Raw genomic sequence first — 12,741 nt, 5'->3', positions numbered from 1 at the left:
TTGTACCCTTATGAAAAACGGAGGACTAATGAGTTTCCAACAACTAAAAAACAAATACAAATTGGAAAATAGAGATTTTTTTAGATATTTGCAAGTTAGGGACTACTACGCAAAACAAATAAAATCTGACTGGCTTGAGAAACCACTGGGGGTTGTCGGAAAAGTAAAAGATTGCTATGAAAATAAACAATTTAAAACTATTTCCACCTTCTATAGGTCATTAGAAGAAAATAGACAAGATTCAACACTCTATATTAAAAAGAAATGGGAAGTTGAACTGACCATAAAAATAACAGAGAAAGAATGGCTCAATATGTGTGAATTGCAACACAGTACAACTAATTCGCCGTTGTGGAGGGAATTTTGTTGGAAAAATTTGACACGTTTTTTCATTACACCCAAAATAAAAAGCAAACTGACCTCAAGTTTACAAAATTGTTGGAGATTGTGTGGAGAAATGGAAGCGGATCATTCTCATGTATTCTGGAAATGCATTAAAATTAAAAAGTATTGGGAAGACTTAAAAATGAATATGGATAATATTTTGAGTTATACATTCCCAAATACTTGCCAAGTGATGTATCTAGGAAACATAAAAGAATACATACAAAAAGAGGACGTGTATTTAGTCAAAATAATTCTGGCCGCAACAAAAAAAGCAATTACAAAGAAGTGGTTACATCCAGATCCTCCCACCCAGCGGGATTGGATCAGTATTGTAGAGGATATCTCAGAGATGGAAAAAATAACACTCAACATTAGACTGATGGGAGGTAAATACGACAGACTATGGAGGAAGTGGAAAACATTCAGAAGTGACACAAATGAAATAACATAATAGGTTTCCTTTTTTTTTTTTTTTTTCTGCAATGTGATAAATGGAGAAAGATATGTAAACTCCAGACTCTATGTTTGTTTATATGTATGTCTGTTTGTTATTTTCTTTACTGTATGTCCACAATGTCAAAATAACCTATAAAAATCAAAGTAAAAAAAAAAAAAAAAAAAAAAAGAGCTACAGCCACTCAGTGGTAAACATGAGTAAACCCTCACTATGTTTTGGATAAAGAGCACGGTTTGACACAAACCTGTGAAACCTGTATTTGAAACGTTGGCTACCATAATAGTATAGTATTGCAACATGGCATTTGGGTCTTCTAACTAAAATAGGAAAATAGGAACATAAACAGTGCCATCATTGCCAGACCTGGCCCACATCTGGTTTACATACACTCTGCCATGACACCGGTCAGTCAGAAGTGCCAGCTTGATGCTGGATCCAAGGAAGACCTGCTTTCTATGAGCCTGGGCCACATAAACCAAACCACAATCGAGCCAGATATGGCATGACATAACATAGACAGTGCCATCTACGCCAGCCCTGGCCCACATCTGGATGACTTCATTCCAGAAGTCAGTCAGCAGTGCCGGCTTGATCCCAGATCCAGGCCAGACCTGGGGCCTGTTCGTCGTACCTCGCTAAGTAAGTTAGCTGGATTAGATTGTTGACGATTTCGCGTGATCCTGGATCGTTCGGTTCCCCGAAGCCCATCCGGGACTTGCTGTCATAGCAACAGAGCCGTAAGCGTAAACCTGCTCGGGAGCAGGCTTACTTTATGTAAACAGGATTAGATCGCGGCCACGCAGGTATGTCCGCGTCATTCATACGAAAGCAACAGCGATATTCCACCACTGTTTCACCATAAATAAATAACATCAATGTAACTAAAGATAATGCAGCACTTGATCCTTTTATTGATGTCACACAGATACATACACGTCATTTCCTAAAAAAGGGAAATGAACTATTAACATTCTATTACATGTATGTGATTATTACAGATGTAAGTCATATTTCAGAGTAGTAATTGTAAATTACTTCGTGTAATCAAGATGAGAGACCACAGCTATAAAAGCGAAGGTGGATTTGGGAAGCCTGTCGCAGCCATGTCCTGTCCGTATACGCGACCAACCCATTGCGGAAGGTGCAAGATTGATAAGGAGAGTCCTCAGAATTCAGCGTATATTGCGGGATAGACAGGATCCTTTAGCTCAGCGCGACTTTACTTAACCAACTTGTTGACGAGGGGGTGCAGGACCACCACCTGTCTTTTTTTTGCTCTGCCCTTTTCTTGGTTGCTGTTATGAACAAACTAACAGAGTATTACAGGCCAGTATTACCTTGCCAAGAGACGAAAAGCAATCTAAGAGATAAATATTACCATTCTGTAGAATACTCCTGTATTCCACTTTTACTTGTTCCCATGTTCTTGTGGGTCCTGTTGTGGCTCTAATGTGAAAGGGGATATAATATAACATATTATAATATAATATAATGTAATATAATATTGGACAATGTAGTGTCATATGATAGATCTACCCTACCGCCTACTGGTGTTGGCCAGAGGGGCCGATGGCGCGATATGGCAGCCTGGCTACAACCGTAGCTGCCTCCACCAGTGTGTGAATGTGGGAGTGAATGAATAGTGGTATCGTAAAGGGCTCGGTTAGCGCGATGGTTTGGTCTTGGATGTGTCATTTGATCTTGGATGTAGTAAGCGACGTACGAAGAACAGGCCCCTGCTTGCTATGTGGGATATAAACAGTTAGAAATACACTGGACACGTGCGTTTGCATGTTTCATCCCAAAATCAAATCAAATCACTTTTATTGTCACATCACATGTGCAGGTACACTGGTACAGTACATGCGAGTGAAATTCTTGTGTGCGAGCTTCACAAGCAACAGAGGTGTGTAAAAATACAATAACATAAAACAAACAAAATATAAGAATGGCTAAATCTGAGACTAATAAATATATGTACAATATAAGAGTGTATGCATTACTGGATGTGTATACTAAATATGTTTTTCTACGTGTGTGTGTGTGTGTGTGTGTGTGTGTGTGTGTGTGTGTGTGTGTGTATAGACATTTTACAAATTAAATAGAGTAAACAATAAATAAAATATATTAAAATATACAGAGTTGAATATGTGCAAAACAGTGGCATTACTGTACAGTATGGAGTGCATAATGTTAAAGTTCCAGTAGTGAAGCTGAGGTGTCTATGACGTGTTCAGCAGTCTGATGGCCTGATGGAAGAAGCTGTCTCTCAGTCTGCTGGTACGGGACCGGATGCTGCAGAACCTCCTTCCTGATGGAAGCAGTCTGAACAGTTTATGGCTGGGGTGACTGGAGTCCTTGATGATCCTCCCCGCTTTCCTCAGGCAGCGCTTCCTGTAGATGTCTTGGAGGGAGGGAAGCTCACCTCCAATTATCCGTTCAGAGCACCGCACTACTCGCTGGAGAGCTTTGCAGTTGTAGGCGGTGCTGTTGCCATACCAGGTGGTGATGCATCCAGTGAGGATGCTCTCAATGGCACAGTGATAGAAGGTCCTGAGGATGCGGGGGCTCGTGCCGAATCTTTTCAGTCTCCTGAGAAAGAAGAGGCGCTGCTGCGCCTTCTTCACTGTTTTGTTTGTGTGTACTGACCACGTAAGATCCTCAGCCAGGTGTACTCCAAGGAACCGGAAGCTGCTCACTCTCTCCACAGCAGCGCCGTTGATGGTGATGGGGGTGTGTGCTTCTCTGCACCTCCGGAAGTCCACTATCAACTCCTTTGTCTTTGCGACGTTGAGGGTGAGATGGTTGTCTTGACACCAGTGAGTCAGGGCGCTGACCTCCTCCCTGTAAGCCGTCTCATCACCGTTGGTGATAAGACCCACCACTGTAGTGTCGTCCGCAAACTTCACAATGATGTTGGAGCTGTTAGTGGCCGTGCAGTCATGGGTGTAGAGTGAGTACAGGAGAGGGCTCAGTACACACCCCTGTGGAGCACCAGTGTTCAGTGTGATGGGGGATGAGGTGATGCTGCCCAGTCTGACCACTTGGCGTCTGTCAGACAGGAAGCTAAGGATCCAGCTGCAGAGGGAGCTGCTCAGTCCTAGATCCTGCAGTTTCCTGTCCAGCTTCGAGGGAACGATGGTATTGAATGCTGAGCTGTAATCTACAAACAGCATTCTCACATACGTGTCTCTCTTCTCCAGGTGTGACAGGGCAGTGTGTAGTGTCAGGGCTATGGCATCATCAGTGGACCTGTTGTGGCGGTATGCGAACTGTAGAGGGTCCAGTGAGTCGGGTAGTGCAGAGCAGATGAAGTCCCTGACCAGCTTCTCGAAGCATTTTCTCACGATGGGGGTCAGGGCTACAGGTCGCCAGTCGTTCAATGAGGAGATGCTGGAGGATTTGGGTGCAGGGATGATGGTGGCCATTTTGAAGCAGGCTGGGACTACAGACGGAGAGAGGGAAAGGTTGAAGATGTGTGTGAACACTCCAGCCAGCTGATCCGCGCATGACTCGAGGACGCGGCCGGGAATCCCGTCCGGACCAGTAGCTTTGCGTGCGTTCACCTTCCTGGTGAACTTCCGCACATCCTCCTCAGACACAGTGTGCGCGCTGACCAGGGGCGGATCTAGAAGGGTGGCATGGGGTGGCAAGTGCCACCCTAAAATGATCCCTTGCCACCCCAAGTGCCACCCTAGTTTTGCATATGACAGTGTTGTTTATTAAAATAAGATAGCATTAACAGTTTGAGCGTAGTTACAGTCAGCAGTGAATATAAATGCTAAAACTGAATATGTTGCATAGTGTTCCCCCCCTCCACCAACAAATGGTTCAGCCCAAAGCAGGACCGGCTTTTTTCTTGTTTTCAGTAGCAAGCGATGCTCATGATTGTGCCAGAGCACATTTTGAACAACACCATGGGAATTTCGCTTTTCACACAGGTGGGTGGATGTTACACTGTGGAAATGGAAGGAAGGTGAGTGTTATTAACCCTCTGAGGTCCACGGACACGCTGCACCTCCAGATCACATGACTGATGTGAGCACACATCTGTGAGTGACACAGCAACAAGCTGCAGCCACGCTGAGTCTCTGTTTCAGCCACATTGAAAGTTCGGACTTTAAAGTTTTTAAATTTTAATTACAGGCCAGTAAATCCAGAGTTATGATAAAAATATATATAAGCCACGCTTTTTTCTAAATACTGTGGTCACATTTTTGTGTGTGTGTGTTTTAAGTGTTTTCTAAAGACAGCACGAAAACAGTAAGGAAAGAAATAAAGCCACATGTTTCCTATCGGTGGAAAAATACACCATGGCGACCAATTTTTAAAAAAGTCAACACGTGGGATTTGGTTGTTTAGGAAAAGGGAAAAGTTTGGGGAGTGACGGTAACGGCAGCGAGACAGAGTGAGTTTTTAGATGTGGGAGATTTGTGACGTTTAGTGTGGAGTGCATACTTAGTGTGTTGTGTTGTGTTGTGTAGTTGTTCTGTTGTGTAGTCGTTTTGTTTTGTGTGTCAGTGAGGGCACTAATGACTGTCACAGAGCCACATTTGCAACGTAAACACTGTCACTAAGTAGAAAACCAGCGGAGTGATACACCTGCTGTTGTCAGGCCTGCAGGTTTGTCCCTGTGCTTTCTGTCTTTTGGTGGACAAACTTGTTTTTTACTGACACACATCATTTGTGGGGCATCTTATTGCAACACCTGATTGTTCTCTCATTGTAGTTTTAGTAATATTTTTAAATGGTTGTACAAAATGAAAAAAAATGGCAGGTGTATGGGGTGCATTTTTAGATAAATGGTTGTTTATGTTTACAAAATGTACATTTTATATTTGCATTTCAAGTTATAAAAATGTACTCAACATGTCTGTGTTTTTTTACAGTAAAAAAATTCTACTAGGATTTTAAGTTCTTTGTGTGATTTCAGATCAGTAACACTAATTCAGCATGTCGGTGAAAAAACAACTAAATTCAGTTGAGCTGAAAAGAAATCAAACAAGGCAATGGGGAAAAAACCAAAATGAAACAATTTCAGGGTGAAATACAAACATAAACTCAAAAGGAGTCAAAAATGGCCGGTTGTATTGTAGACCTCAGAGGGTTAATCCAACAAAACATGAAAAATTAGGTTTACATTTTTGTTCATGACAGTGCAGATTTCTGACATTTTGTGTAATTTAAGCTGTAACAATGTGACTGTTTTTAACAAAAACAGTGAAACTTAAGTTAGACTTGTGTTTGTAAATGAAGCGCCCCATGTTGTGTAGCTTTCTGGATTTTATATTTATTGGGCTACATATTTATTTATTCTACAGGCTATACAGTACATAAGATCAAAACTCATATGTAACTAGTGTGTAATTATGTGGGCTACAGACAATAATTAAGTTATAGACTATATTTATATGAAAAACTTGCATACTTACTGCATTTGAATCATTTAACCATATGTAACCACCTGCATGAGTGTTTGAAAAAAAAAGGCTTTGATTTTGCCACCCCATTTGATTTCTTTTCCACCTTAAGAAAATTTCTCTAGATCCGCCCCTGGCGCTGACGTCATCCGCGGTGCGCACACTGTCCGGTCTCGTGGTGTTCGCTGTGTCAAATCTAGCGTAGAATACGTTTAGATCCTCACACAGAGAGGCCGTGGTCTGCGGTGTGCTGGTTTCCCTCTAAAGTCTGTGATCGTGTTTAGTCCCTGCCACATACTCCGAGGGTTGTCAAACTGTTGCTCCACCCTGTCCCTGTACTCACGTTTGGCTGCTTTGATCGTCTTCCGGAGTTGGTAATGTGCGTGTTTGTAGTCCGATGTGTTCGCGCGGCATAGGCAGTGCTCCGTGCCGCGCGAACATCTCCGTTAATCCAGGGTTTTTGATTTGGGAAGGATTTAACTGTTCTGGATGAGACGACATCTTCCACGCATTTCCTGATAAATCCACAGACTGAGTCTGTGTTCTCGTCGATGTCTTTAGCAGCCACGTGAAACATTTCCCAGTCTGCGTGATCAAAACAGTCCCGCAGCGCAGACTCCGATTGGTCCGACTAACTGTGCACCGCCCTTATGGTTGGAGCTTCCTGTTTCAGCTTCTGCCTGTAGATGGGCAGGAGCAGGATGGAGCGGTGATCTGATTGGCCGAATGGGGCGTGGGGGAGGGCTTTGTACGCATCCCGGGAAAGAGGTGCAGCAGTGGTGAAGTAGCCGGTCTCCACGAGTGTTGAAGTGGATGTGTTGGTGGCGTTTTGGTGAAACTTTCTTCAGGTTTCCTTTGTTAAAGTCCCCGTCTGTGATAAACGCTGCCTCTGGGTGTGCGGTTTCCTCGCTGCTGATCGCGCTGTACAGTTCCCTGAGTGCTCGGTCAGTGTCGGCTTGTGGGGGAATGTAAACAGCCGTAATAATCACTGCTGTAAATTCCCTCGGTAGCCAGAATGGCCGGCACTTAATCATCAGGTACTCCAGGTCCGGTGAGCAGAAGGATTTGACCGGGTGCACGTTCGCATAATCACACCAGCTGTTGTTGATCATGAAACACACACCACCGCCTCTGCTTTTCCCAGTAAGATCCTGTGACCTGTCCGCGCGGTGCACGGAGAATCCCGGTAGTTGTATTGCGGAGTCCGGTACCTTGTCCGATAGCCAGGTTTCTGTGAGGCAGATCACGCAGCAGTCCTGCATCTCTCGCTGGAATGAGATCCGTGCCCGAAGCTCGCACAGCTTGTTCTCCAGAGACTGCACATTAGCCAGTAATAAACTGGGTAACGGTGGTCTGTTAGTGCGCCGTCTCAGTCGAACCAGAACGCCAGGTCTTCTCCCTCTGCGTCGGCGTTTGCGGCCTCCAGGGACAGAGAACAAAGGCGTCTCAGGTGAGATGAATGGGGGGTCTGCAAACGGAGCGTCCGTGTTGCAAAACTTGAACTCCGGAAAGTTATAAGAAAGACCGTCTTTTATGTCCAGTAAGGTTTGTCGGTCGTACACAAGGAGACACGTGCTAGTCGTGAAAAAATAAAGGAAAAGTAAAATTAAACACAAAAAACAGCTGTTGCTTGGGGGAGCTCGCGACGAGGCTGCAGCAAAACACCCTGCAGCTGTTTCACATTTTCTTGCAAAAGCTCGAGAGGTGGTTGTGTTTTGTGACGTGTCGGGTTTCAACCTGCAGCATCCAATAATCTAGAATCAATAATGATGTTCAGCTGCAGCTGTGTGAAGAGGAAAAGCAGAAGTGTTTCGTTGTTGGTGGATTTCACACCCATGTGTACTTCTGTGTTTGTGATGACATCATCCCCCCACCCCCCACGGTCCTCACACACTTCCCCTTCCTGCCCCTCCCAGGGCAGAAAGCAGAAAGCAGAAGTTCAGCTTTTGGGAACATGAAACATGTTTCTGATGAATCGTCACTTTTAGTGTTTTCAGTTTAAACTCTGCTCCCTCTGCTGTTACCGATGGATCGACTGATCAGGTCTGAGTCTGTGACTTTGGAGCAGTTTAGTGAAGATGTCTCTGAAACTTGACGGTGGTTTCGGTTACAGATGTGACTCATTTAAGCCTCACGCTGCCTTCACGTCTGTATTGATAGCTGATTAATCACTCTGGCTGACAACCGCGTGTGATTCCCACGCGTGGTGGGCCTCCAAGTATTTGATTGACTCATTTCAGAGTGGAGCCACTGATACTCAGCCCTGCACTCTGATTGGCTGGTGAAACAGTCTGTCTGCAGCCAATCAGAAGTCGTGGGTTTGAATCCGCTGGCTGTTCTCAGCAGGTGCTCCGGTCCCCTCATACAGCTCTGTCTCATCTGTTTCTCAGAATAAGGAGAAGGAGCGCCTGAAAGAGAGGGAGAAGGAAGCCAGAGAGAGGGAGGTGCGCTCCAGTAATGGCCACCTGTTTACCTCACTGACAGTGTCCTCCACCACCCTCTGCTCCTCCTGCAACAGGAGCATCACGGCCAAAGAGGCGCTCAGCTGCCCAGGTAAGCACACCTAGGGATGGGTATTGATAAGATTTTCACGATTCCGATTCCATTTTCGATTCTCTTATCGATTCTTTTTAAAAAGGAGAACACTAAGGTCGATTAGCTCAGAACTTTGTTTTATATCTTCTCTTTGAACAAGATAGAAATGTAGGAGTAACATGGCCTTACAAACCCAGCAGTGAGATCTTAAGAGATCCAGCCTGCGGCTCTTCAATGGGGTGTCACAGGGTCCCAGGAAAAAAAACTGTAAATGTAAAATAATAAAATAAATATTCTTCTGTAGCAATAACAAAGTATAACATAAATTATTCTGCAGCAATTACACAAGAATATCCAGTAATGTCCCTGCCTACAATTAAACACATTCACTTACTGAAAATCATCTGCTGTGCTTGACCACAAACTGAGTCTCTGCTCGGTGACGTTCATCTATCCTGCCTGAAAGGAGACGCTACCGGCAGACTGCAGCGAGAACTGCCAGCATCTGAGCCAGACTCTGTCTGTCTCATCATGGTCACTAAATGCACAGTAATGGCAGGTTTGTAATAAGGCAGATCGCGCTAACATAATATGTTAGTTGATTATTTACCTGCCGCATTAACGGGAGAGGACGTGCAAACGTTACCGCTGCTGCTGGGTTGAGATTCACGAGTCCGGAGCGGAATTAAAAACACGACGTTCATTTAAGGTCATCGCGTGTTTTGTGAGCAAATGCTTTTGCATATTCGTAGTGTTTCCTCCCTTCAATGAAATATCTACTTTACAAGTATTGCAAGTTGCCCTGTTGTCATCCGTTCTCGTAAAGTGTAACCAAACTTTTGAGCGTTTGAGCCGCCGTGTTTCCTGCCAGGTAAATGACGCTCCGCAACGTGGTGACGTCATTCGGGGCGACTGGAATCGATAAGGGAATCGTTTGCAAAAATGGCAAACAATTCCAAGGAACTGAAACAGTGGGAACCGGTTCTCAACAAGAACCGGGTTTTGATACCCATCCCTAAGCACAACTGTACAGAGGGAGGGTTTACAGTTCATTTACACACAGGAAACTTTATTTATACAGTCGATTTACAGATTGATCAAACTTGTGTGTGTGTGTGTGTGGGGGGGGGCTTGTCTGCTGTGTGTATGACAGACGGTGTGTTAATCCTCCTCACAATGAACAGATGTACCTCCGGATTAACACACACAGAGTCAGCTGAGATCAGTGTAACACAGTAAAATCTCCTTGTTGAACACAACAGATTGGTCATGTGACCACATGTAGACCTCAGGAGCGGGTGAAAGAAGACTCACCCCTCTTCCCGCCCCATCCCCCCAAGCCCCTCGCCCAGTGTGTATGTGTGTGTGTGTCAGCCTACACACCTTGTTGTCCTGCACTCTGATTGGCTGCTGCAGATGCACCCTGAGAAGTGGGTCAAGGGGACTATGTCTACGTGTGTGTGTGTGTGTGTGTGTGTGTGTGTGTGTACACAGACTTCAAGTCAAGTGGCTTTATTGTCATTCCAACCATGTACAGTGGTACAGTACACAGTGAAAGGAGAAAGCGTTCCTCCAAGACCACAGTGCTACAAATGACAGCCAATCAACACAAGACAACATAAAGTGAAATATGTCAAAACTGCAAAAAAACAAAACAACGACAGCGCAACACCAGACAGAACAGAACGATACAGACAGACAAATCTTTGGGTAGAGCAGGGGTGTCCAACTCCAGGCCTCGAGGGCCGATGTCCTGCAGATTTGGCTAAATTACCTCCTCAACACGTTTTAAAGTTCTCCAGAGGACTGGTAATGAACTGATCATTTGATTCAGGTGTGTTGACCCAGGGGGAGATCTAAAACCTGCAGGACACTGGCCCTCGAGGCCTGGAGTTGGACACCCCTGGTGTAGAGCAACTCGAAGACTGAAGAAAGTTTATAAAAAGAAACTTACACACCCAGAACACAGAGTATTTTTAACTGTGTGTGTGTTGTGGTTTACTGGCGACATCTTCTGTGGAAAAAGTGAGGTCAGCACAGTGAACAAATGTGTGTCTTTAGCATGTAAGTGGTCTCTTTCTTGCCTGGTTTCGGGTTAGGGTTTTTTATTTATACAGCATCAAATCACAACAACAGTTGCCTGAGGTGCTTTATATTGTAAGGTAAACCCTACAATAATACAGAGAAAACCCAGCAATCATATGACCCCCTGTAAGCAAGCGCTTGGGTGACAGTGGGAAGGAAAAAATTCCTTTTAACAGGAAAAAACCTCCAGCAGAACCAGGCTCAGGGAGGGGCGGGGCATCTGAATCTTAAAAAAGTTGTAGAGTTTCTGTTGGACTTCACAGAGTCCGGCAGCACAACAGATTCTGTTCTGTAAACTTCAGACTGTAAGAAGCTCGTTTACAGACTGTTTCCTGCTGGATTAATTGAAGGCTTTGCAGGGAGTTCCTGATAATAGTGCTGATAATAATAATCCAGCCTAGAAGTAATAAATGCATGAACTAGTTTTTCAGCGTCTGTTCATTGTTTCAAATTTCAGAGATATACATTTTCATTGTATACCAAAGAAAATGTATGCTATGTCTTCTAATGATGCTGCCTAAGGGAAGCATGTATAATGTAAACAGAATTGGTCCTAGCACTGAACCCTGTGGAACTCCATAATTAACCTCAGTGTGTGAAGAGGACTCTCCATTTACATGCACAAACTGGAGTCTATTAGATAGATATGATACAAACCACTGCAGCACAGTACCTGTAATACCTACAGCATGTTCTAATCGCTCTAATAGGATATTATGGTCGACAGTATCGAACGCTGCACTGAGGTCTAGCAGGACAAGCACAGAGATGAGTCCACTGTCAGAGGCCATAAGAAGATCATTTGTAACCTTCACTAAAGCTGTTTCTGTGCTGTGATGAGCTCTGAAACCTGACTGAAACTCTTCAAATAAACCTCTGCAGATGATCTGTTAGCTGTTTGACAACTACTCTTTCAAGGATGTTTGATATAAAGGAAGGTTGGAGATTGGCCTATAATTAGCTAAGACAGCTGGGTCACCCCATTTACACCCGTGTCTCTCTTTACCTGTGTGTCTCATAGCATGTAATGTCACCATCCACAATCGCTGCAGAGACAGTCTGGCGAGCTGTGCTAAGATGAAGCAGAAGGTAAGAGCAGTCTCTCTCTCTTCTTACCTGTCTGTCTGCACACACCTGTCCCAGTCCTGGTAGGCTACAGTCACACTGGGGAAAACAATGGTTCGCTCTTGGTTTACATCTTACATCAGAAAGCTTTGCTATCAGGGTCTTTCTAAAAAAAAGGTTACATTAACTTCAATTCAATTCAATGTTATTTACACAGCGCCAAACCACAATAGTCACCTCAAGGTGCTTTATATTGTAACGTAGACCCCACAATAATACATACAGAGAAAAGCCCAACAATCATATGACCCCCTATGAGCAGCACTTTGGCGACAGTGGGAAGGAAAAACTCCCTTTTAACAGGAAGAAATCTCCAGCAGAACCAGGCTCAGGGAGGGGCGGAGCCATCTGCTGCGACCGGTTTGGGTGAGAGAAGGAAGACAGGATAAAGACACGCTGTGGGAGAGAGACAGAGATCAACACATACATGTTAATCTCTGCGGCTTTGCAGCGGATGGTGCAGCCGCTGTGATAGGTGTCACACCACTGAGTGAAAAAAATCAGCCCTAACCTGACCGTCATTCAGTGCACCGTTCACAGTTAGAACAATGATGTGGTAAAACATATTACTTTCACATATTTATTAACTCTGAAAATCTGAAAGTCTACTGTTGAATTCAGTGAATGGAGCAAGATGCCTCCGTTCTTGCACAGAGGAAAGATGTGTGGGGAAAAAAGGGAATTGATGCACTGCAGTAAAAATAAATGGCATCAAAGCATACTTTTTTCTTT

At 44.3% G+C, this 12,741-nt stretch overlaps 1 protein-coding gene across 1 annotated transcript in view; it reads left to right on the top strand.

The window, feature by feature from the left end:
* arhgef2b (rho/rac guanine nucleotide exchange factor (GEF) 2b) overlaps window positions 1-12,741 on the top strand; it is a 40,808-nt gene that overhangs the window by 16,117 nt on the left and 11,950 nt on the right. Inside the window, exons 2-3 of the mRNA XM_024800502.2 lie at window positions 8,655-8,817; window positions 11,906-11,973. Coding sequence (XP_024656270.1) covers window positions 8,655-8,817; window positions 11,906-11,973 — 231 coding nt within the window. The remainder of the gene's footprint in view (window positions 1-8,654; window positions 8,818-11,905; window positions 11,974-12,741) is intronic.

The sequence above is a fragment of the Maylandia zebra genome, linkage group LG11 (genome assembly GCF_041146795.1).
Source record: "Maylandia zebra isolate NMK-2024a linkage group LG11, Mzebra_GT3a, whole genome shotgun sequence".
NCBI classification, from domain to species: domain Eukaryota; kingdom Metazoa; phylum Chordata; class Actinopteri; order Cichliformes; family Cichlidae; genus Maylandia; species Maylandia zebra.
The sequence above is the reverse complement of the archived record's forward strand: the minus strand, read 5'-3'. Positions and strand labels throughout refer to the sequence as shown.